Source organism: Artibeus jamaicensis, unplaced genomic scaffold, assembly GCF_021234435.1.
Source record: "Artibeus jamaicensis isolate MK-2021 breed Jamaican fruit bat unplaced genomic scaffold, CSHL_Jam_final contig_387, whole genome shotgun sequence".
In the NCBI taxonomy this organism is placed as follows: Eukaryota; Metazoa; Chordata; class Mammalia; order Chiroptera; family Phyllostomidae; genus Artibeus; species Artibeus jamaicensis.
In genome coordinates, this window is record NW_026521812.1 from 8836595 (window position 1) to 8863958 (window position 27364).

The 27364-nt window shown below is 36.9% G+C and overlaps 1 protein-coding gene across 1 annotated transcript in view; it reads right to left on the reverse strand.

The window, feature by feature from the left end:
- Nucleotides 1–3911: 3911 nt before the first annotated feature.
- RSPO3 (R-spondin 3) overlaps nt 3912–27364 on the reverse strand; it is a 77134-nt gene continuing 53681 nt past the window's right edge. Inside the window, exon 5 of the mRNA XM_037139602.2 lies at nt 3912–5398. Within this exon, the coding sequence (XP_036995497.1) occupies nt 5211–5398 (188 nt within the window). The 3' untranslated portion in view covers nt 3912–5210. The remainder of the gene's footprint in view (nt 5399–27364) is intronic.

Genomic DNA, 27364 nt, shown 5'->3' on the forward strand with positions numbered 1-27364 from the left:
AACTGAACTGAGAGTCAGTCCAATGTCACAAATGGCAAGAGCCATCCAGAACTTGTTCCAGGGGTCATATGTGTTTTGCCTGTGTGTCTGAACTGTGGTCTTTTTCTGTTCGCATGTCATTCTTATTTCTTCTTTTCCCACCAAGCACTCTTGCCTTCTCTCATCCACAGCCCTGCCAGCCATCCCTCGGGCCCTCTGGAGCTCACACACACACAACATTCCCCCACACCCTCACACACACTGTGAGTCACATGTGAGTTCGGATTCAGAGTTGAGTATTATCCTGGGGTGAGGCCTCTGCGAGCTGACGTCCAGGCTTCTTCATGAGGTCTGGTTCAGATCATGGGAAGAAAATGCTTCCATAATGTATGTCATGGACATTCTCGGAACTAATAATAAAAGTGGCTATAAGGAATATGATGTAGGAAAGGAATGTGGGTTTTGAAGTCATCAGAGCTGGGAGTGACTTCCAGGTTCACTGTGCGCTGGCTCTGTGACTCTGGGCACTTTTCTGTGCCTCAGTTTTCTCCTTGTAAAAACAAGAATATCAGTGATGCTCTCAGAGGGCTTTCGGGATAATTCCATAATGTCACTTAGTCAATGGTAAACAGCTAGCAGAAAGAAGGTATAGACAATGTTTTTGTTTTGTTTCTCTTTTTCTAATAAATCTAGAAATACAATAAAAGCGAATATATATAAAGTTTGTGAAATAAAGTACTGTTTGCAAGGGTAAAACATTATTTGATACGACCACCAGTATCATTTAATCTTATTCTTTCAAAGGGAGATGGATTTATACTGCCTTCCAGACAACTCAATTTTTTTCAGATGCCCCCATGTCCCTGCCCTGGCCACCTCCATCCAGCCTCCACCCCCTTCCCTCTGGCCATCTCCACACTGTCACCTGTGTTCATGGGTTATGGATTTGTGTTCCTTGGTTGATCCCTTCACAATTCTATTTGTATTATAAGAAGTAATTCCCTATTTGTACCTAATTAGCTTTAGAAAGAAGCTCCACATCCCCAATTTGCACATAAATAGTAGCAGTTAAATTGAGAAATAGTCTATTCAGTTCCTCTGCTATTGAAATATGTCCACAGGAAAGACTGAGTGTCTATTTATACCCATTTATAAAAATGCATAGTTTAAAAAGGTAATTTCTTACTTTTAAGAAGATCCTACACAAAACTGACATTTACATTTTAATTACCATTATTCCTTTCATTTCCATTATTTTCATATATATGCTTACTCCGTAGAATTATTATATGTACATACCTACAGGATATTATTGCATATTCTAATCAATAAACAAAATTGATTTCTATGGGTTACTTATGGAATGAACAATCACTTTCCATCAATATTTATTTATGTATATATTATTATAATAAGTGATTAAACTTTTAATTCTCATAATAATCTTGCAAGAGAGGTGTTTCCACATTGTTTTCGCAGATGACCAACAGAGGCTCTGAGGGACCACACGACTCACCTAAGGTCACGCACGTGAGAGCCAGTCACATAACAGAACTAGGATGTCAACTCGGGCTAATTTTGGCTGTGGTAAATTTCTTGTTTCTTTTCTGTCTCCCTTTGTGGAAATCTGCCTCAATTCCTGTTGTTTGCCATATTTATGTATTTCTTCTTTTTGTCTCAACGCTATTGATATCAATATTTTAAAACCAGTAGTGTAGATTACTTTCAATTCAATAACATCAGAGCAGTGGAGTTTAATCTATATGCTCCTAAAAGCCTACACATTTCCACATTTGGGAAAAGCAAGGCTGGGGACTCCTGAAGGACACTCTTACTAATGAGGACACATTGGGGCATCACCCGAATAGTGAGAGTATCAGCTCCTCCCCTAACTGGGATGGTGGTGATCATCTCCAGCCCACCTTTTTTATGTTGCACTTAAAAGAAACTTATCTAAGAAAAAGAAGATAAAAAATATGAACAGTGAAAGGACAGCAAACTCACAGTTATTAAAACCACACCAAAAACAAAAGCCGACTAAGAGGACAGCTAGATTAGGAGTGGAACCATATAAATGGAGATCACATGGAAGGTCAGCAACAGGGAAGTGGGAGGAGAAGCAGGGAGAAGGTACAGAGAATAAGTAGCATAGATGGTCGGTAGAAAATAGGGGGGGCAAGCATAGTATGGTAAATGTAGAAGTTAAAGAACCTATGACAAACGGGCATGAACTAAAGGGGGGAATGGAGGGGGAGGGGGTGTGCAGGATGGAGGGGAATGAAGGGGGGGAAATGGGACAACTATAATGGCACAATCAATAAAACATATGTTTAAAAGAGAAAATAAATGGGGACCCAGAGAAGTTAGTGATCTGACAGTAAATAACACCTGGGACTGGAGCCCAAACACGCTGGCAGAACAGACACCTCCCCCCAGGTATAAAGTAGAACATGGAGGCCAGCTCCAGAATATGGATTGGACATAGACAGATTGATGTTCCTGTGTTATCTTGATCTTTTTTGTACCAAAATTGACAAGCCATCTCTTACCATTATCAGTTTGCCAGATCTTAGAGACAGAATCAGAGCAGAAAGTTAATGGCTTCTGTGATGAGAAGCTGATTGTGAGTTTTTGCTCAAAGTTGAGTAGGCTGCTGATATGAAGATTATAACGATTCCATGTGCCTAAAGATCTACTACAGGTAGATTGAGAACTGGAGTTAAAATTGATGCTACCAATTTTTGCATTTATACCTCACCCAATTTGTAAATATCAATGTTGGTTTTCATTTTTTCCTTTGCAATAATTCTACTTTTGTTTACTGCATCAAGGACTTAGACGGTCTGCCATCATCTGGATGACCACGGGGTAAAAGTCTTGAGTCAAAACGCATGAGAAGACATGATAGTCATGTGCCACAAGTGTTGTGTCCTGGTTTATGTAACCCTTTCCCAGTACTGTGTGTGTAGGCACAGACCTTCCCAGTAATTACTTATTGAAATAATGGAGACAATGATAAATATGAAAAAATACACATAGAATAATTTGGCCACTTATGCTTGACTAGGTAAGACTGAAGACAAAGATGATGTTTGAAACCAAGAAAAAAGTTCTGAAACATGGGAATATTCTCTTTTATACCTGATGTTGTTCTGTAGAAAAAGTTCTGGTTATCCTTGGTAACATACATTGCAGTTGAAGATAGAATTGTTTTTATACATTGGAAATATATCTACTTAGTTGGAACGCTTTTCTCATGTGCCTAAGAAAACACCAGAGTAAGAAACAAGAATACATTATTCAAAAATTGTGTGTTTTGGAAGGCCCCCTGGCTGGTGTAGCTCAGTGGATTGAGCGCGGGCCTGCGAACCACACGATCGAGGTTCGATTCCCAGTCAGGGCATATGCTTGGGTTGCAAGGCCAGTTCCCAGCAGGGGACTCACGAGAGACAACCATACATTGATATTTCTCTCCTTCTCTCCTTCCCTTCCCCACTAAGGATAAATAAATAAAATCTATAAAAATTTTAAAAAAATTTTGTGTTTTGTAAGAGCAAAAGATAAGTGGGAAATGAAGTAAGCCAATCAGTCCACATGAATAGTGCAGTTAGTTGGTGGAGAAAGAGTGACCAGCAGAACTGAGCCAGCAGCCCAATTCACTGCAAATTCTTCAGAAAGCAGTGATGTTTAAAGGGCGAGGGGGCACGGTGCACACAGCAGCCACACAGCATCCCTCCCACTACAACAGGAAGCTCGAGTTGGGTCATAAGATTATGTGCACAGCCCTGGGCTGGCTGCATCCTCTGGGAAACACTGGTGAGGGTTCAGCCAGCGTGACTTCAGTCCCCAAAAGAGGTCCACAGCCTGAGAAAATGTGGAGAAGAAAAGGCCAAATGTTCAAGGTGCATCTACATACAAACAAGGTGCTCATTTCTAAGCAATGAGGGGGGTCAGTGAAATAATTTAGGGAGGCCTATACATCTATAAGAAGAATTTTGTTGATTAAGATAATAAAATAGGTTGACTAAATATCTCCTGATATCCTTTAAATAAATCTCCATTGGTTCACATCCCAAGGAAGATTTAAACAGAAAACGTTAAGAAATGTAGTTCGTTCTGAATGACATAAGATACAGAGTTCTCTCCCAATTCATGAGTCTCTAAGAGTAACAATTTTCCAATAAAACAAAATAAACCAAACTTTTAAAACTATCAACAAATATATTTATTGTGGTGGCTTTCCCCCCTACTAGGTACACCTCGTTAGAAAGTAGTATCCCTCTTAGTTCCAGGTGGACCATTAAAAGCAGGTATAAAACGGTTTCTCCCTTGTAGAGAAAGAAAACACATGACTTTGCAAACCTGTTATATTCTCCTTGCTCTAGTTTCTGTTTTCTATGAACTCACAATTTCCTTCTAATAAGTATGGTTTTGCTTTTGGAAGCAAGTTACAGGTACGTGTTACAGACTTATATAACCCAAGGGGCAGCAGAGGCTGAACCACACGGCGCCGACAGACTGGAGACCTGTTGCAGGTGATCACACCCTTTCACAGTTTTGTAAAGCACACAAGTCATCTCCAGCTCTATGGCTTCTTCCACACTTTGCCTTCCTTCAATCCCATACAGTATATTTAACCCTATGTGCACTCTCATGCTTCTTGCAAGATGGGATGAGGGCAATAGGACCAATCTTACAACAGTTATTTCTGTGGTGAGAATTCCTGATTCCAAATGCCAGGCCCTAACATCTGAGCACTCTCCAGATCTCCAGGACCAAACAGCACTGTCCTTTGGAAGATGTTTCCCCTGATCTCTTGTTTGTTTTGAAGGGATACGGTATCTTTGAATTTGCAGGGCTATCTTTCGCTTCTTAAAACAATAAGCTTGAAAAAATATTGTTTTAATAGGGAAAAGATGTTGATTCTCCAGATGACATCATTAGGTTGTTACAACTTATAGCCTATTGGTAATTATGTACAAAATTTCTTGTCTCTTAAAAAATGCACAGAAGCATGTAAGATAACCATATGAAAGCATCCCTTCTTTGAACTTTGGGCTCTGTGTTGTTAACTATGCTTGTATGAAGGTATAGCAACTATTTGGAATGTTGTTTAGACTGAGCAGTAACTGACACGTTGTCCGTTTGTGGTCCTAATGGCGAGAGCACCTGTCCTGGGCATCTGGTTGAGATAGCAGCATCACGAGTCTACGACAACCTCATGGGACCCTCTAATGTACAGTGCTGACGGATACCGATATCTGTTGTTTATCCTGGACCTTTCGCTTCTTCTGCTGCTGTTTATTTTCTCGTTGTTCTGGGGTTTCTCTGCTTGGTTCCAGACCTTTGTTATCAGGTACTGCATCCTTATTTTCTTCTTTATTAAGTTTTTTTCTTTTCCTCTCCCTTCCTTTTTTTCCTGAAATAAAAGATAGGCTTTTAAAAATGCATTCAATTACATTTGATTTGGTTATCTTAAATTTTTAAAAAATGGGTTACATTTTTCTTAGTTTACATACTATACCCATAGATACCAAATATTTACTGTTTAAGTCATTCACTCATTTACTCTTAAGTCCATATGATATTTCTTAAGTTCATATGATATCTTAAGTTACTCTTAAGTTACTTTAAGTCCATATGATATTTCAATCAATAGAAACATGAAACATACAAAATATGATGAAGCAATGAATAGGTAATAGTTCCAAAACTCCAGAGGCTTTTATTGATACGTTTGGTAATATTTAACATGATGGATACTTAGGGATATTTAATAGAAAGTTTCAAATAGATTTCTTGCCACATAAGAAATTTATTAATGAGGATGTGTTTTCTGGCTCTTATTAAGGCACTATTTTGTGTTCAGAAGTTTCTCAGGCCCTGGCTGGTGTAGCTCAGTGGATTGAGCACGGGCCTGTGAACCAGACAATCGCAGTTCGATTCCCAGTCAGGGCATATGCCTGGGTTGCAGACCAGTTCCCTGCAGGCCAATTCCCAGCAGGGGATACATGAAAGGCAACCATACATTGATGTTTCTCTCCCTCTCTCCTTCCCTTCCTCTCTAAAGATAAATAAATAAAAAAATCTTTAAAAAAAAAGAAGTTTCTCAGTAGCAATTACATATCTGCAACCTGCCAATATATCTGCATGCCATCTACTATTTAGAACAAAACTTATTTGCATAAAATATGCAAATAATGGCTCATGAGAAATACCAGGACAATTGTCTGCTTTCACAGACAACTCTGACTGACAATTTTAACATACACATTTGCATGTTGGTATTAATTTCCATGGCCACTTCTTTGTGTGCAGGAGCTGTGGTGACTGTACCATCAATAACTGCATAGCAGAAGCTACAAGAGCAGGAATTTTGTGTCTCCATCAATCGAATGAGCAGATAGTTATTGTGTCTGTATTGGATTCCATGGGAGCCTCTGACTTTAAACTGGGCTTCAGGCATTGAGTTGCACTAAGTCAGATTTGCACTGTGAGGCATTTTATGAAGTGGCTTCAACAGGAGTTTAAAGGTTTAGATGTGGAAAGGCACATTGCTAGATAGACTGGAGCCAGGGTGAAGAACCGAATTCCATTCTACTGGCACTGGAGAATGGCTGAGAATTTTAACCAAAAGTAATATGACCAAAGTGTATGAGCCTGGAATGGATTTTTTTAAAATTTATCTCTAAATAGTGAATTAATTGGATGTTTTACTATCATGTAAACATTTGTCATATACAGTCAAACACTGTAAAGTAATTTCAGAGAGCATGAGTTTAGTAACATCCATTAATAGCCATATCTCAATGAGAAACTACTAATTATTTCAATATCTTAGTAAATGAAAACCAGGAACCAACTATTCCTTGATATGAAACAAATTCTGATAATTCCTATCCCCACCTACTAAGCCATGCAAAATCTGATATTAGTCTTTGTCTACAAAATGTTATTTTGGACAAAGGTATTTTGGGGAAATGATTTGCATGAGAGAACCAAAATATTTTCATGTCCTGAAATAGTCTGCAAATATTGAATTCAGTGGTTTGGCTTTCCTTTGCCTGAGCTCTGGTTTCAGAATCCCAAGGAGCAATATTATTAATAGTGTATCCATGGCCCCGGCCAATCCAGCCTTCTTGGATTGATGATATTTTGCCACAACCAGCTTTGTCTGAGACTCTATTTACAGAAGCTTCTAGTTACTTTATGAAAACCTGCCTTGTTGGGCTCAACATAACACACCTCCAAATTCTGGACTGTAAAAGGATAGTTAACCAATAATGAGAATTCTGACCACTGTAAAACAAATATCAAATTGTTCTGTACATGTAGACATGAACAAAATATATTGAAGTTGATTACTAGGCCTAGGGCCGAACTATTTGTACACTGAATCCCCAATTCCACTTTTCTTTTCACTTAAAAGAATGCTGCTGGAATGATAAGATTCCTAGGGAAGAAATCCATGTTTTGTTTTGTCTTGTTTTCCCCCGACATTGGCTTTCATTACTATACAAGTGTTGACTTGCACTTGGTAGCTGAACAGAGAAAACTGAAGAGTAAATTTACCTTACTGAATATATAGTATATTTTAATTTTCATAAAGCTTCACAAACTAAAAGGGAGAAATTCTGGTTTTCATGGTATGGGTTCGGTTTTCAGAAGGACCTGGCTAAGAGGTTAGGTCACATAATATTTCTATTTTAAAAAGCATTCTGGAGTAGTTTAAGCTCAACTCCAAAAAAATTGTCAGTGAAAATCATTCCAAAGTTTCATAGGAACTACTGACCCCAAACAAAATGTAACTTTTATGGAAATGATCCAAAAGTTCAGTGTTCAACATTGTTCTCTTGATGATGGTCCAGCACCTTTCAGCTGTGACGAGGACCAAAATGTTTTGAACACATAAGAAATACATTGTTTTTTTCCAGACCACAGGTTGATTAATATGTTTTTTAGCCACATGTGACAACATACTCAGCTCACAGTGCATTTCTGCTTATTAGCAAACTGATAGGATTATTTCTTAAGACAGGCAGAAACATTTTTGAAAGTAGCATGAAACTCAGTATTGTACTTTTATTACCCAAGGAACAGCTATTTAAGCGCAGGCGGTGAGTGAAAGGGGAGGGTTCTAGCAAAGAAACAGAAAACTAGCACGTTGTATATCCTTGTTGCCCAACGGAGGGCTGTTACACAACAGAAAAAGGGGATTATTATTTTTTACAGGCCATGTGTTCGTGGTTGGAAACACTAACTACCCCTTTGCATAAATAATATATTTTCCTCTTGTCCGACAAATAAAATAGAAATGCCTAAGAGTAGCTGTACTCCATTAAAAATCATGTGCCATTTGGGGAATTCTGCAAGGTTTTCATTAGCGGGGACTTCTTTTTGCTATGCTGATGACTTCTCATTGATGTGGTCAATAGTTATTTTAATACTTCTTTTTGTAATTTTGCAAACCAATCAGCCCAGTTATCGCAATCTCACATAGTTGTTTATGTGTGGGCCTTCACTGATTATGTGCCTTTGCACGGGCACATGTGCCCCGGAATTGGGCCTTGGACCATGCTTCTGATGAAAAGAAAGTTCATTTTCTCTTCGAGTTCCAGCTGGGAGGATGGTGTTTGGGTAAAGAGACATTGCCTTGGGCAATCGAGTACAACCCGAGCTTCTGCAGGGAAGCACTACAGTGGGGTGTTTAAGACCACTGCCTTGGAGTCAGAGTCACATGGTGTTCCAATTCCAGGTCTGCCATTACCTGTTGTGTGACTTCGGCACATTGTTGCTATCTTTAAGAATTAATTGTCTGCTAGGATTATATCCCAAGAATCCTAAAACATCAATTTCAAAGAACCTATGCACCGCAATGTTCATAGCAGCACAATTTACAATAGCCAAGAGCTGGAAGCAACCTAGGTGCCCAACAGTAAAGGAATGGATCCAAAAACTGTGGTACATTTACACAATGGAATTCTATGCAGCAGAGAGAAAGAAGGAGCTACTACCCTTTGCAACAACATGGATGGAACTGGAAAGCATTATGCTGAGTGAAATAGGCCAGGCATTGAAGGACAAATACCATATGATCTCACCATTAACAGGAAGTTAAACAAACAAAACAAACAAGCAAACAGAATAAAAATAAAGACACTGAAATAGAGAACAAGTGGGCAGCGACCAGAGGGGAGAGGGAAGGGAATTTAAGGGGAAAAAGGGAGGGATTTTGAGGAACAAGTATGAAAGACACAGGGATGAGGACGGGGGGGGGATGGGAGGGAGGTGGGGAGACAGGGCGGCGGGGCTGGGATGGGAGAAATTGACAAAAAAAAACTGTACTTGAAAAATAACTAAATAAATTTTTTAAAAAATGAAAAAAAAAAGAATTAATTGTCTGATGCTTAAAGTGTGGATAATGGTTGCTACTTGTCAGACCTGGTAAGCATTACACGAGGTGCTTGTAAAGCACTCAGCATAGTGCCTGGCACACATTAATCATGGGGGAAATGAAAGATAATGTTATTAACTCATTACACAAACATGAATTAAGCCTTGACTCCATGCCCCAAATTGTCCCAAAACCTGAGTGAGATGTGGAGACAGACACAGTTATTACAGTCACAAGCTAATACTCAAATAGATCCTACTGGGAGCACAGAAAGGAGGACATTGAACTCTGCCAGTGGAGACTGAGACGCACTGCCCATGACGGGGTGACCTTGGAGGTGAGCCTCACAGAATGAATGAGAGGTCACCAGGCTGAGGGGGAAGAAGGGTATGTGGGGCAGCGAACAATACTTCAATGGCATGAAGGCATGCAAGGACATGGTAAAACTGGGGAACTGAAAGTAGTCTTCCTCGGTTTGATCAGGGTCTGTATACAGGCTATTACGCGAAAATCTGGAAGGATGCGCAGAGTGTGATTACTATATTGGGAGTTTGTCCGGAGGACCAGTGGTGCTGAAAACCAGACAAGAGCTCATACCAGAATCTGAGAGCAGGAGAGAGTTTGAGTGTTTCTGTGACTAGCTGGGAAAGGCCAGTAAGATGTTTTGACATATCGCCTTACTTCCTATTTCAGAAACCACCTCTGTAAGTAATACGAACCCATAGAGGGGGCATAGACAGTGACTGACATTTACTTCTGAACAGCAACTTTTACGAGTAGCTAACATCTCTGTTTAGAGCCACATATTATTCAAAATTTTTGTTACAAAACAGTATTACATAATTGAACAGGCAACTGACACTTTTGGGATTCTGAAATTATTTTCCATTAATACAAAAATAGAATCAGCCCTGGCCGATGGGAAGTAGGTCTTGGGTTTGATTCCTGGTCAGGGCACCCACGGGAAGTGCTTCTGACCCATCGATGCTTCTCTCTCATATTAATTTTTCTTCTTTTTCTTCCTTCCTCTTTCTCTAAAATCAATAATAAACAAAATGTCCTTGGGTGAGGATTTTAAAAAAATAAAATAAAATAAAATAAAATAAAATAAAATAAAATAAAATAAAATAAAATAAAATAATAATAAAAGAGTCATTATATAAGCAGGGCCTTCTGCAGACCAGGTTTCCAAGCGTAGATGACTTTTAAAGCTTCATAGTGTGAAGCCCCACCCTTGGTGACTGAGCAGTCAACCTGATCATAAACATGTAAAAGGGAACAAAGAGAGAAGGAAATGATCCTGCATTATTTTTCCTAAATTATACAATACTAATTTAAGTTCCAAGTGAAAATAAAAACTATAGAAAATGCTCCATTACCCTTTTCAATGTAATGAGGTTATGAATAAAAAGTTGCCTCCCTATAATCACAAGCTGAATTCATTTATTGAGAATTACTCAAAATAGACAATCAGTGTATGTATGATATTCCAGATTTAGAAACATCTGCATGTTGGTCTTTAGAAAAGCTGCTGCTTAGTGAAATTCTTAAAAGACACCACTAAGGGGAGCCATTGAGCTTTAAGTAGCTCCACTTCCGAGAAAACTTTCTTGAAAAGCTGAACGTGTATCCCACACTCTAGACTGAGCATTAAATATCACCAACTCTACAACTCAAACCAATTAAACAATTATTCCATTAAAAAGGACAAATTTTGCTAGGTCTTTTCTCTTTACTGGGTGTGGAATGAAATGCAGTTGGCAACCCATTGCTTTATACCTTCAAATAGGCACAAATCGTGTGAAAACACAGTCTGATGAATTTTCGATTTAAAGTTGGACCTAGTTTATATGTATAGAGATTAAAAACTAGGGAACATTTACAAAGGCAGGCCAATTGCTGCAGTATAACTCCTTCACCATTATGATCTACCACGTAGATGCATATTTAAAGGCCTTTGAACTGTGGGCTGTGGAAAGACAGAACCGCCTGACCAGGGGTGAAGAACAGAGCTGAAAGCCAGCAAGGCTCACCTCCTTCTCAGCTGTATTATTACCGAGGGGACTTCATTTGAGAAAGGTACTCAACCCTTTGTCTTTCATTCGTGTGTTTGTTTTAATAAAATAGAAATGCTTATTTCTTTGTTATTATTTTAACCTAGAGATTTATAACATGAAATGTTATTATAAATGAAAATGAAATAATAGCCTTAAAACGCACACTTGATTTTCCTAAATTTAAATATAAATCTACTCCATAGTTTTAAGACATGAATTAATTCAGGTGCATTTCTATTTAACTTCCAAGATGTTTCTGAATAATTACTCACAGAAAAATAGTCTGACATGTCATCATCATCACACTTTGCTAGATGCTGTTAATTCTGGAAATTACCTTGAACCCATTTTTTGCAAAGAGAGCTCTGATACTAAATGTATTAAGATGGAAACAGCATTTTGTGACCCACTGAGCAGAGCCAGTTTAAGAGATGTATTCTATTTCTGTCCCATTCTTTTCAAAATTCTGAACTAAGACTGTCCTGACTATAAGACAGAGGGTAAATTTTAGGAGGTGAGAGGATATAAACCCAAGTTGCTTAACGTGCACCCTGGGTCCTTGCCCTCTGTGACCCAGCCTCTTGCTTCCCTCGTCATCCATTTCTATGGATGTCTCACACGTCCCCTCCTTGTCCCTCTGCACTTCACTCACCTCAACCCACAGTACTCTTTCATCCCAAATACTGGATATAGTTACCTAAAATGTATTCTCTATCTCTTGTTCTAACCCTCATCTTTTCCTACACTAGGTTATGTATGATTCTATTCTCTTTGCCCCATAAACTTCCAAGTAGCTTGTTGCAATAGTGCCAAGACTTAGTAATCTGCTTTTAAAAATAGGAAAAGGACACATGGACAAAGCCAAATGGGGGGAAGATCAAGGGTAGGAGATGGGGACGAGTGGGGGGACGGTGGTGGGGAAATGGAGACAACTGTAGTTGAACAATAATCAATCAATCAATGAATAAAATGACCAAAATGGGAAGAGTAATATCAACAAAAATTTAGCAAACACTTATACATGCCAGGCATAATCCCAAGCAAGAGCGCCGTGTCTACAATCTCCACCAGGAACCCCTTCTGAAAGAGGAGGAAACTGAGGGCTCAGCCCCTGCACCCTCCCACCTCCACCTCACGTCACGGTGGAGGACGGTGTGGCGTGGCATCCTGGGTTGGATTTTGCACTGAAGCTACCAAGTGAAAAAAACAACAATAGCAACAACAGATAAGAAAAAAGGAAAAAAGGAAAGTGTCCAGGAGTGAACTTACTACATACATGGATTTTATAAAAATCAAGGTTGAGAACATACTCAACCTCTTGGAATTTGAATTGTCTGAGCAGCAGATTGCTCCTCAGAGCCCAATGCCACTGCATGTCAGTGCCATTCAGTTGCCTCACTTGCCATTTCTTCTTTTCTTATGGCCACAAGTGTGTTTGTTTTTCAGTGTTTCTCCCTTCCACCCGTCAGACAGCGGTAGGGAACAATGTAAACATAATTTGAAATTATTTATGTGGAGTATCTAATTTAGAAACTTATTTTACCTTTAAACAACGATTACATTTTGAAATCCTAATAAAATTATCAGGCATTTTATTATACTTATTACTAAAAAAGAGAAAGAGAAACTGTGAATTTAAAGTTTAAAACCCACTGAGGTTTAAATGCAGTTCTATCAATTAATTTCATAACAAACATCCTAAATATCAATAATCACATTTTTAGAAACTATATTTCTATAATCTGCTTTAGCATAATGAACTGTTTTTGCCACACTAAATACTTATGAATCAACTATGTCATTAAGTCTTTACAGAATTTTTCCCTCTTTTGTAACAGTAATTTCATTTCTCAACGAAGCCTTAGGATCTAAAATTTTGAATTTCCGATCCCAAGTCTGACACCCTGACAGGAGTTTCCATGGCCCTATCACCCAAGGTAACTGCTTCCCCCCTCATTGCTTCTGCTGTCCAGAATTCTGGTCTGGACTCCTTGCCTTCCAAAGGGACATTGACTAGAGTTCAAAGAAACTGTTAAAGATACTGAACATTGATTGCATACTGGACTGTCTCCCTGTTGCAAATCAACAGGAAAAAATAGAAGTGCAAAGAGGAAAAGTATCCCAAGATTTCTTACTATTTGTAATATTTATAATTTACTTATTATATGTAAAGCCTATATTTCGTTTTATATTATTTTATTAAAATAAAATATTTTTATTTCATTTTATAATATTTCATTTTATATTTCCTGTATTTCATTTTATAATATTTTTTAAACATACAGCATTATAATTTATATTGCATAACTACTTAAAGTTTAGAATCCTTTATAATCTGTTTAAAAAATATTACCTGTTAACCCAGCTACAATGTGCTATAAAAAAAAGTTGAGTATTCTTTATGTGGGCTTATTTCTCTTGAATCAACTGCCTTTTGTTTTAAAAGTTTATTTGAAGTTTGTCATTTCAGTGTTTCTTTTTTCAACGCAAAAATCTCTTAAATTGACTTTGAAACTCTATCCACCATATTAGGCTATATTACAAAACTCTCTGAGGCTAAATCATGCACATTACTTTATGTGCTGAGAACTTCTGGATCGACGCATGTTTGCATATTGTACTATATCTTGTGTTTGAGACCATTGTATCTATTGAATAAGCATGTAATATCCTGATTTTTAATTACTGTTAAAGGTGTGTTGCTAAATTTCACCTATTAGGTCCAAATTTTGTTCATTACTTTTGCCATAAAACTCATGACTAGATGTAAAAATGAATATTATTGCTCCTTTAAGAAAAAAATGATTCTGTAGTTTGATTGTATGATGTGCTGCCTATGAACTTGTAATAAAGAGGCTCGTGTGGTGCACTGCTTATCTTCCTTCATTCTAGACAGCTGTGCGGCTGCCACCACTATTTCAAAACCCATCAAAACTTGTCAAGTGTTCTCCCTGAAGTTTTGGTTCTCCCTGGTTTAGACCAGTCTCCTCAAAGTATTGATGATTGTATCAAAGATGAATTGATGTAGTTACCTTTTATGGAACTCATACTCTACCTGGTCCTCCTCCTCACTGCCCACCCCTGACTCCCTCTGGCTGCCCCCTTATATCTCAGGGTAGAGAATATATGTGAGTCTACCAAATGTTTATGTCAACTATTTCTTTCATATAACCCTTTAAAATTGGATTTCAGTAATACATAGTAAGAAAAATTAGTGAAATAGACTTTTTGAAAATTACCATCATACCATATTGGCAAACTTAAAGTATGTAAGTAGTATCATGGATAGGTTTTCCTATAAAATTATTTTAAAGCAGAATACACAATTATCATTCAGACCTTGTATCAAGCAATTTCTTCAAGAAGTCTGGATAAATTATGTGTTCAGTACTTCATTACAATTATTTAAAAAAATCTTTGAGCATATTTTGTGATGAGTTAGTTTTGCCTAATTTTGTGTCAATTTAAAAGTTAACCAACAATTTTATTTACTATATCACTAATCAACAAATAAGTTGAAAGTACTGTCTAAAAAGTAGATTTTTTTGAAAATCTGAGTCTTAAAAATATTTGTTTCTGGGGAAATTTTTATTTTCTTATTCTAAATCTGAGTTGACAATCATTACCTCAGACCCAATAACAAATATTAAAGTAACATAGTAAAGAATGTTTAAATTTGTTGACTTACCCAATTCAAACCTTAAAGAAACCAGAAACCTCACTTGTATCAATATTTGATTCTGCAAGTTAATACTATTGTTTGATTTTTTTCCATCCTTATGTATTCCACATTTTCCTCTCACCAGAGAGCACAGAGATAGTTGTTTTTTTTTTTTAAGAATATCACTGGTATTTGAATTTTCCCTAATTTTTCTTTAGTTAGATGTGTAGGCACACAGTTAAGTCTTTCATATTCTAGGACCTGTTTATGGTAAATATCCACCAAATGCCTCCCATCCTTTTTTGAAAGAAAAAGAGAATCACTAAGCCAAGAGCACTGTCTTCATTGCTGATGAAATATAGCTTTCCAATTAACAGGAAAGTCCTTCATTTCAAAAGGCTGAACAGAATGCTACTTGAAAATTCATCCCAGCTGGTTAAATTAAAGAACTGAAAGAATTCCAAAGAGAGAATATTTTCTTGGCATTTATCATTTGATTTTCATTTGGATAAATTTCCATTTGCTCCAAAACTTGTCTCAGAACTTTGTTCTTCTGGGACAGAGAAGGAAGTGTTGATAACCATGTTCGACCGTGCCGTCCTTCCCCCGCCGTCTGCTCCGTGGTAGTGACAGGAGGGGATGGCCTCATACTTGCTGACACATTTGCAGTGATGGATTGTACAAAAAATGTCGATATTATTCTAGTCCCTTTCATCATTTTATGCTCTAGTTGCTGCTGCTAATTCTAATCCTACCGTATCCCACTCTTTCTTTTCTTTGAAGCTTTTTACTGTTCTGTGGGGGGAAAATATAACTAATCAGGAATTACACTGCAGGGGGAAAAATCAAATCACTTACTTAGCATGCTCTACCCTATAATATTTTTAGTAAAGATGTCACACACTGTCATAGCTATAATTTAACATCGTCAGCTATTAATTACTTATGTAAAGCTAATACTTTCGTGTACCTTTATTACTTCCTCAAATGTTTTCATGATGTTTCAGGATTTTCTTTCTTATTTTTTACCACAAACTCTATTTCAAACTATTGATAACATGATTGGAAAACATAGACAACCTCACTTAGCCTCTACTGTATCAAAATTTGTAAACAATACATTTTATTCATGTGGCAAATAAGATGATAAGGGGAATATTTCACCTACAGAAGACAATGCAAACTTCAAAATACTTTTTCTTCCACTGTATTTGTTGGTGCAAATATTTGTTCTTAGAAATGCTTTCCACAACCAGCAAGATAGCTCGTTGTAATTACATCATCAGTAGTGGTTACATATACTTGAATGGAATACAAATGATTTAATGACTTTAATTTTTTGGCAATTGAAAGTTTAATAATCTAGAAATAACAACCCTATAATTAAAAAGCTTAGTAAACTGTTACTGCTTCTCATTTTGCAGCTTCTCCCTGTACTTCCTTTCTCATTGTGTTGGTGTGTGTTAGAGTGAAGGGGGAGAGGTGGGGAAAAGACACATGTACAACAACTGTGTATGTGTGTTTGTGTGTGTATATATAAAACCTATATGCACATATTTTATAGGTCCCTTCTCTCCATAGATGGTTAAGTTCTATTTTCCTGGTTGATTTAAAAATATCAATGAAAAGACCAAGAACCTATTTTCCAATTTAATTTTGAATGAAGTCTGAAAGGAGATTCATCCCATTTACAAGAGTTCTCCAGAAATTTGAATTCTAAAGAGACTTTGCTAGGTTATATGACTTCTAACTTTTCTTATGAAACATATTTTCTGTATGTTAATACATGCATCTTCTCCATCTTTTTCCTTGAAAATTTTCAAAGGGTTGTGGGGTAGACAGAATATGGCCCTACAATAAACATCTGATTAATGCAGAAGAAATCAGAGAATTACATTTTTTCTTTGGCTACTCAGCCTTGTCTATGTGGAGTTTCCCAATAGTGACATTATCATCAGAAGCCCAATTCTCCTCCTCTTTCTCTGTTAACGAGATCATTTCCTTCCATTGTTTTGTTTGGGTCCCTAAATGTATTATAATACATTATCTACTGAATTTTCATCTATATTATAGGCCCTTTTGCAGTTTATCAGATGATATTAAACTGTGTTTCTAGTTTTTGTAATACTAGGAAGAACAATGTAATAACTGTACATATGATCAACTTGTCTTTATAGCAACTCAACCTTAATTCTGATTTCTTATAAAAACTTTAAAAGACAAAACACAACTCACAGGACAGGTTATTTTGGGGTGGATAAGACTGGGGCTTGTAGTCGTAAGTTATGGATTCATTTTGTACACAGAGAAACTCAGAAGCATATAAGGCCCACATATCTGGTCAGCATTTACTATCATTGTTCCAAAGACTGTGGCCCTTTGCTTTTCTCTTTGGTAAAAGCCTGTACACAGCAGCTAATGAATACATATCTGTTGAAAAAATTAAAAAGATAATTATGATTAAGGCTCTCTTTTCTTGATTTCATGCCTGTCATTCTATTTGAGGAAGAGCTGGGGGAGGACAGGCAGAGAGAGAGAGAGGCTTTGGGTATTATTCTGTCCCATGCAAGAATGCTGTGATTACCTAGGATTTCAAACAACTTATCTTAGTGACTCATTATTATTGTGGAGTCCTCGGTCAGTTAGCCACTTCTGTTCCAATATCAGCTTCAAGTGGCTACTGCCTACTCCAGAGAGCTACATCATGGTCTTGGGGAAATAATTTGGATTTGTCAGGCTCTAGAAGATCACCTTTGGAACCAAACCAAAGATGAACATATAGACTATTCTAAGACTGCTATATAAGAAGAGAGCTTAGAAAGTCCAGGTTGCAACAGAGAGGTTATAGAGGATTCTACTTTTTCCTCCTATTTTTCAGAAGAAATTGTAATTCTAGAGCAGTTTGGAGGATTTGAAGGCCCTAAAAATTTCACCGAGATTGGGAGTGTGAACTCGAGTACACCTCCCAGCCCAGGGTTGCAAAACAGTGGCCTAACAAGACATTTCTGAGACTGGAAAATCAGAGGTGGTCAGGGAAAGGACAGGGAGGGGAAGGAGGAGGAGAGGAAGGAACTCGGGGTGATTGTGAAGAGTTTAATGATGGCAAAATAATCTTTTCTGCCTTACATTATCTTTTACAGCAGGGGTTGGCAATGCAGTCTTCTTTTAAAATAATGAAATATGACCTTGGCTCAGCTTGGCCCAATCTGGGGGTTTTTGAAGTAACACCACAGTCTCAGAAGCCTGGTTTCCCTTTGAGTTCTGAATGACTGTGGCTTCTGTTGTAATCTGTTGAACCTTGCTTTCAGTGGAATTCTACCAAAATGAAGGGCCACTGTGCACTCTGATAAAACTAACTTAAGAGGGTGAAGCCCGGGCAGAGACGCATGTGTTATAGAATTAATGGGGACAGAGTCCTACAAAAGACTTAAAGCAAATGAGTTGAAATATAAAGAAAAAAGGCAGAAAACTGTACTTGAAAAACAATAAAATAAAAAATATATAAAACCCACAAAGAGCAAATTAAAAAAAAGAAACTGTGATAATTTCTGAAGAAATGGACCCTGCCATGGTCAATTTCCATGGACATAAGTATTTAAGTTCAGTTGAGTATTTATTAAAGAGTCAAATAAGATGGTCTTGGAAAAAAAAAGGCCAAATGAAATTCGTAAAAATGTTTTAAAGGAATAAATCATTTTCAATAACAATGGTTTTGGTTTTTATTTTCTGAGCAAAGTGAATAATCTTCCTGTGTGCCAGAAGACCGTGTTAAGGAAGAAAGACGACTATGTGAACAATGATTGTATATAGCTCTTCCCTTATCTGCAGAGAATTTTTAGGAAAGAGGGTAGTGGTCAGGAGGTGATTAAAAATACTGGGGAGTAGAAATCCTTAAGGAAATTGAAAGAACTTAAAAAGTGGTAGATTTGTCTCTTTGCTGTGCTGGGGGTTGTGTCCAATAAGAAGGAGAATCTTTTCTTTTCCATTACATCTTGGCCACCTTAATCAAGCGCTTTCTGGGTTCCTGCAAACTCTGTTGGTACTTTTTAGCTGCAGAGGACTTGAGGAGTTAAGCACAAAATATCTCCTGGGCAGCCTTCCCTGCATGTGAATAGGTCTGGGTGTGGGTGTATGGATCTCACTGTGCAAAAAATGATTCCAGTGATTTCTATAAACCAGCAACTATTGCAGAGACCACTGAATGATATAACAGATAATTTTCTATTGGTCAGCCATTCTTCATGTGTGTCATAATTTAACATTTTTTATTTATAACTGGACTCAATGTATTTTACTATCCTTGTTAAATATTTTGAAAATCACACTTTGCCTATATATTCAACACATTCTACAAGGTGTTTCCTGAAGGGCTTTCTCCACGAAGTTTTCCCTGTCATTCTCTACCAGGTGAGAACAGATGCAGTGGAGTACAGCCTCTATCACCATGGATTCTGAAGTTAGAAAGATGAGTCTGATTCTCTGCTAAAACATTTATCGTTGGCTCTTGTTGGGGGTGGTTACTAAACTCTTGGAAATTCATTTTTTTAAATATGCTAAAAATTTGTGTGACATCACATTAAATGAAGAAAGTCTGCAATAGGTATCAGAAAATGTGCATTTTAGACTTGTTTATATTATAATCCTTACCAGCAACGTGACTTTAAGTGAAGACCTTTCTGCTTCAGTTGCCACATTTATAAACCAGAACGGGGGATTCCTGTTATTCTCACTATCTGGGGCAAGTGTGAAGAGTAAATAATACATAAATACTTAGAAAATGCAAATCATTGTGAAATTATAATCCCTACAATGATAGTGATGATGATGGGGCCTATGAAAATACAAAACAGTTGAGTGAAAAACATACCATTTTTGAACATAGAACAGGCTTACTCTGACTAGGGTGATAACTTGAAGGTACTTAATTCCTTTAAGACTTTTGGTGGAACTCCTTAACTCACTCAAGTCCATCTGCTTTAGCAAAATTTTGTTAGTTTTACCTCTTACATATCTCTCAAGTGTGTTATTCCCTCATCTATCTCATTTAGTTAAGTCTCAATTGTCTCCAGAATATCTTTTTTTTTTTTGCAAAAGCCGAGTAATGTTTTTTGTCTGCTTCCTGTTGCCTTTCACCTTCCTGTCAGGTTACCTCCTTACAGTGTGGCAGGCTGGTCTGTTTTTCCTTCTGATCTCTTGTTGTTGAGTCTCCCCAGTGCCAGTCCTCCCGCAGTCTGGATTCCATGGCTTAGAAGGCCCTTCAGAATCTGACTCTAGCCGATTTTATAAAACATTATTTCTCCCTAATTTGTCCTTGTTTCTACATACTACGTGTCTCACTATTATTTGGTCACATCATGCTTTTTCTTATTTTTGCGCCTTAGACTCTGCTCCTCAATGAAAAAATTTTACTTGGCCTGTAAGAGGCTGTAACAGTTCACCTCCACCATTTGCAGAGCACCATTCCCATCCATCTACTTTGCCATTATTAGTTTCCAGCCAACTCTTCCATGAAGTTATGAATCTCAGACATACTTGTATAGTTTCCGTGCCCTTTTCACTTCTAGCATCTAGTATTTTTTCTGGCATATCACTATTATTCAATACACAAAGTTAAATGAAAAGATGAAAAGACAGAATGTTGAACACCAGAATCATGCAAAGCAAGATGAGTGATGATACCACAAGGCTTAAACAACAAAACAATTTAGTGACAATTTTACATATAAAGGTAAATTTGCTAGCTGGACATCAATTTATTTTTATTAGATTACTTTTTTAATGGCACAATTATATTGCTTTGTTTCTTTATGCTGTTCTTAGTAAGAGAATCTTTGCTTTTGGTGATGATGTGATCTATATGAGGCATAGTGGCATTACATCATCCCAGCTGGGAGTAGTGAGGATGCAAGGCTTACTCATAGTATCATTGCATTCAGCTTCCAATTTCTAGGCTGCAGTTTGTCCTCTGATTACTAAGTACAACAAACACATGCGTACATTAGGGATGAAAGATTTATTAATATTTTCTGCAGTTTTTTGTGAGAAAAATCAACTTTCCTTTTTAAATCAGTAAAAGATTATTAGTAGGGAGAATTGTGAGAGTAATGAAAGAACTGGGCAGACTTAGCTGAATCTGTCAACAATTTCTCATAGAGGAAGTCATCACTGTGAGTGTCCAATTCGTAAAAATGAGCAAGGCCAGTTAATGTTTGTCCTTGGCTTGGTGACCATTCACCTAGGGTCCATTAAGAGAGTATTATGCAAATTGGGAGGCCCTTCACATTTCTAAGAAGCATAACCTATTTTTCTGGAATAACTCCATGGTAGGCAGACTAATAACCTCTCTAAAATGACAATGTCCTAACCCTGGAACTCGTGAATATGTTACTTTACATGGCAGAGGGTATTAAGGTTGCAGATAGAACGAAAGTTGTTCCTCAACTGACTCTGAGACAGATTATGCAGGATTATTCCTATGGGCCCCGTCTAATTGTTTAGTCCTTAAAAGTGGAAGAAGAGGCCGAAGGGTCAGAGAGACATTGTGTGAAAAGGACTCAACCTGCCATTGGGGCTTTGAAGACGAAGAAGGGGCCATGAGCCAAGGAATGTTGGCAGACTGTACAAGCTGGAAAAGGCAAGGAACTGGATTCTCCCCAAGAGCCTCTGGAAAGAACCAGCCCTGTGGACACCTTGACTTTAGCTTGTTTAGACCTGTATTGGACTTCTGACCTATGGAACTAAAAGATGATATATTTTTTTTTGTTTAAGACACTAAATTTTTGGTAATTCATGACAGCCATAAAGGATTAATGCAAGCATGAACTCTGTGATTGTTTTCTTATATTTCTGTTCATAAACAGATGACAAAAACAGTTTTGGAGATCAGTATGCCACTGTTCAAATGACGTAGGTAACCTAATAGATCACCTTGGCTATGAAAAGCACCTAACTTCTCTACACAGACTGTTAAGATATAAGATATCTTAATTTCATTTCTGGAAACTTCATTTCAGGAAACTTGGAGGAATTAAATTTATTGATGACCAGATGCAAAATAATAGATGGAAAGCAGCCAAAGTGTCAGAAAGAGCTGCATCTGAATTTATTTAAATAACGGCTTAAAATGACCTGGTAAATGATTAGCCAAATTTTGAGACAAGGTAGATTCACCCCGTCTTATTTTTGGATAATATGGTGGATGTACTCTCAGTGTCGATTTGTGAACAAGAATTCCTATTAAGCAGAAATTCGTCTGGACTATATCATCTACAAGATCAGCTTTGAGAGAAACTAAAGAATGTGAACACAGGGAGATTCTTTGAGAATGAAATTATGCCTTTCTCCACGCACGCACACCAATGTTGTTACAGAACTTCGGGGAATTTATTCCAGTGTTTCCTCTACTCTCAGTGTTCATTGCTTCAGTTCTTCCTATCAGAACCTCCTGAGGTCAGAAAGCTTTGCCTTTTTCAGACACTTCTCTCAGTTGTTGAAGGCTTCTGAGCTAACCAGAAATCAGAACGGGACACTGCATTATGTCATAGCTGCATGTTTAGTCTGCTCTCCTAGAAATAATCAAGAAAAGTTATACGTGAAAAGACACAGAGGCTCCTTTCACAGAAATGGTTACATTCTTTTGAAGTGTAATATGAAAAAATATTGTTGAAATCTAGAACAATACATATTTTACATATGTATACGTATTTTATTAATTTCATTTATACAGGTTTACAAAATAAAAACAGCCTTTGGAAAATACCTAGGAATGAACATATATATTAGGTATGTAATATTATTGCTATGTTATATACTATATGTAATGCAAGGCAGCAAATATTTATCATGTTAATGCTGACTCTTATCCCAGAATGTGTTTCTTTGAATATTGATAGCAAATTGATATTTTATTATCTATTCTGACTTATGACTGAGCATATGTGTAGCTAAGAGAACATATTTATCAGATTCTTAGTTGTAGAAAAATCTTTGAAGAGGTGGGTGAAAAACTAAAATCAAGTTGCCCCAAATTTAATAATTTTACTTCTTAATTTCTATGCTTATGTGAAATGGGGCCCAAATTAAGACTGCTTTAAAATGTATAGTCAATTATAAATATTATAATTAAAAAGCTTATGTGTATAATTAAAAAGCTTATCTGAGAGAAAGTCAAGGAGTTGTCGGTGACATTTATAGTTGTTGTGTAGCCCAAAGTATACAAAATGTCTTTGCTTGTCAACTACAATTTAAGCTGTTTAAAAACCTATTCAGTGAAATATAATTAGTTAACATGCATAACCTTAAAGAACAGCTAAGTAAATACCTATAAACATTCAATGAACTCTAGTTTCATTTCACACTTCACTTTTATTTCATAAATGAGTCAGAGAAGGACTATATCCCACAGATTATGAGACTTATACTAGCATAATAAATTTATTTTACCATTTTCTTTTTTGAGGGAAAGGAAACAAAAAAAAACCCCAGTAACAAAAACAAAACTTGAAGATCACCATTTGGCTCTGTCTGATTTCCTTCCCTGCATAGCACTTACGATTGACTTTTGAGGAAAAACAAATACATTTGTAAAAAAGGTTGGCTTCTTGTGAGTTTTTCCAGTTTACATTATTTTTCAGTTTACATTTTTAAAACCATTTCACTTCTTGTTTTCTCACATTAGTTTCTCCCCCAGCTCTATTTGCTCCTATAGCTTATGACATATTAAGTTCACACCATATTCTAATAGAATACAAAGTTCTTATGACTGTAATGAGTTCCACTTACTACTGGCATGAAACATTATTGCCGACCTAAAATTGATTTCAGATTACATCTGCATTCACATCCTCTTTCTGACATGACCTTCTGCTCTCTCAGGGGCAAACACCAGCTCCTGGCTGATGCATGACCAGCTAGGTTTCAGGGGGCAGAACCTCGCAGTTGGCAGCTACCAGATGACAGTGTCACTTCTGTGAAGCCGAGATGCAGAGTTCTCATTGGTAAGCACCTGATACGATGTGGTGGCTTGAAAGACTGGGAATTCACATTTTTGATATTTAAGCAGATTTTAAGCTCATTGGCTTATTCCCAAGAATTGGGTAACATGTTATAGTTTTTAATGATTTGTTGGTTATTTGTTATTCTTTTAAATTCCCAAAGAATGAGAAAACTATCCAGAGGGAACATCGATGTGAGCAATAGACTGAATAAGCCATCAGCTGTGGCACATCACATTAAAAACCCTAGAGGCAAGCCAACCTTGTGTCAGAGTCGTCCCCAGCTAGAGAAAGGCTCTGCCATTAAGGAAGGACCAAGTTCAAAAGCAGTCCTGCTTACAATGTAAGGTTTGACAATCTTGGTAAGTGGAGGACAGAGGGGAGAAAGGTCGTATTTATTAGAAATAAACATTCGTGCCCTGGCTGGTGTAGCTCAGTGGATTGAGCACGAGCCTGTGAAGCAAAGGGTCGCTGGTTCGATTCCTAGCCAGAGCACATGCCTGGGTTGTAGACCAGGTCCCCAGTAGGGGACACATGAGAGGCAACCATACATTGATGTTTCTCTCCCACTCTCTCTCCTTCCCTTCCCCTCTCTCTAAAATAAATAAATAAAATATTAAAAAAGAAAAAAGAAATAAACATTCACTGCGACAAGGAATCGTAGGGATTATCAAGACTATAATAATTCAGCAATAAGAAATTCATTATTTTAACAGGTGTCACCTGTGCTAAATGAAAATGAGCTTTAACTTTTATTTGAAATTAAATTCATATACACACCCTGAAATAGAATATTGAGTTTTTTCATTGTCCAAACTGTGTTACCGTAAATTCATTTAAAATTACTTTCTGGTGACTTCTAAGATAAAGTGGCCTTTTCCACCTAGAAATTAAAAACCATTTGCTCTTTTGAAAACTTATTGTTTTCATGTGTTTGGCCGATTCAATAATAGTCATGAAAAATAGCTGACCAAACCGGTGGGGTTTTAGGGCCCTAAGAAGCTGAGAGTAAGAAGTGATATTTTAGGTCTATTCACAAAAAAAGGAAGTAAGTTCTCTGACATCGGAGCTCCAACTGCTTTTGTAACAGGCTTGTACTGCAGCTTCCTTTTTTGCTTAGTCATTGCCCTGACTCCCACTCTGAGATTAATTGCGTGACCCTTGGAGATGAACGATCTTCCACTTGATCTTAGCCAATGCAATCTGGACAACCTCAGGTTCGGTGAGGCTCCTCTTGGGTGGTTTTCATTTGTTTTAAAAACATTAAAGTATCTCATAAATCTATATTTATTATATTGGTGAGTAATCGACTATAATTAAATACGAAATGCTGAAGACAATATTAAGGTAACATTGGGGTCACAAACCTCTCTTTCTGGTGGTTTCATGGCTACAAAAATACTCTGGAACTTGCTTTTGCATTTATGTCTGCATCTGCTTAACATTACAAAATATCCAGCAGAATGTCATTTTTGGATGGGCACTTTATAAGGTTTTAAAATGAGAGTGATGCTTTGTTATAAGCATTATAGATATGTTAAATATGATAAATACATAATACTTATAACAAAACAATTTAAGATGAACCTTAGAGTATGGTTACTAATGCCCTTATTCAACATAATGTGTCCTCACCAATATTAGAAAATTGGGTGAACAAGTCTTAAAGAATACAGTCTTTAAGGATATTCACATCTGGTAAGAGATCTATTCTAGTTTTTAGACTGAGACCAGTATAGAGGTACCAAAATCAGGCTGAGTAATAAAAGCAAATCAGCTATAAATCTACAAACTGGGAGTCTATGATTGTGAAGGCACCATGATAATTGTACTAAAATTGACCTTTGCAATATCATCAGGGGAAAGAAGGATTGTTAAGTAGATGTAAAATGGAAACAAACAGTTATTCTCAGCGGTATTTAAATTATCAACAGGTGTAAAGTGTTCTAGCACTTTATATTATTTACGAAAAAAGTAATCAATGTCACCAGGCCATTTTGTTTGATAACTGAAGCAGTTAGCTAACTAATATCTGGTACTTGGCAGCAACAGATTCTAACCACGTGCAACTGAAGAAAGTAAGAGAATTGTACATCTTTCAAATATATCCTATAATTCAAAGAGTTCTTTGAATGATCTAGGTTTTCAATATTAAGAACGATGCATTCCCCCACCCCCCACCTCAACAAAATCTGAATATTGTGCTTTGGGACTTTATCTTCAGAGAGAAACTCTATTTTTTTTAAGTTAGACAAATGAACAAAAGAAAAAAATGGCCACAGCAGAAGGTAAGAGACACTAAGAGTTAAATATAGAAATAAAACTATAAATTAATGAATGTATACTGGGAAAATGTGTATGTTAGAAGACAATTGAATTAAAGAGCATAAAGAGAATGAAGAAGTGAGCACTGAATGTTTTCAGTAAGCTGGGAAAATCACCTTTTTTCATATAAATGTACTACGCAATCTATTCACTAGAAAGTTTTAAAATAGAGTAAATTTCCACATATTTGTGTCTAAAGTCAGAGATACAAATGAAGCCTAAGAGTTCCTCACTCATATAATTTCATGGCTAGTTTAAAAAGTTAAGCTAAACCTGCCCAAAGATAGAAAGCTTCTTGATGAATCTAAACACTATTTGTGCCAGACACCACATCAAACTGGCTTAGGAAATTTTTATCAAGCACTTCAAATGTAAATTTATTGAGTAGCTGATAATGAATACAAATAGATCATAAAATAGGCTTTGTTTAAAAAAGAAGGTGTTGGTGACTATAGTTCTAGTTCTCTGACTCCAAATGTATTATTTTTAAATACTGTGTAGCACACACATTTAATCTTCGAGGAAAATGTTCCATTCCGTTGGTGCTACAGAGTATGGTGGCGGTGAGGTCCCCCTGAAAAGCGAAGGTCCTCTTCTTCCCACATGACAACAGCAGCAAAGTAAGATGGAGCACAGAGGCAGGTCTTTCCCTGACGGGAGAATAACCACTACTCCAGGACGGGGTTAAATGTAAGCGTTTGTAAAAATACACAGGCAATGCCAGAATGACAACTGCCAATTTGCTATTTCCATTAGAACATCTCTGAATTTGAAAAAAAATATTTAATTATGTTTTAAGTGCTTTAGAAGGCTTAATGGACTGCTAGTAGGTTTTACCACATCTTAATTCTAAAAATCTGTATACAATTTAAAGGAAACATATCCATGTGTTTTTGACTAACTTGCCATTAAACTTATTTTGTGAGCTCAATTTCATGTCTAAAAAATATTTAAA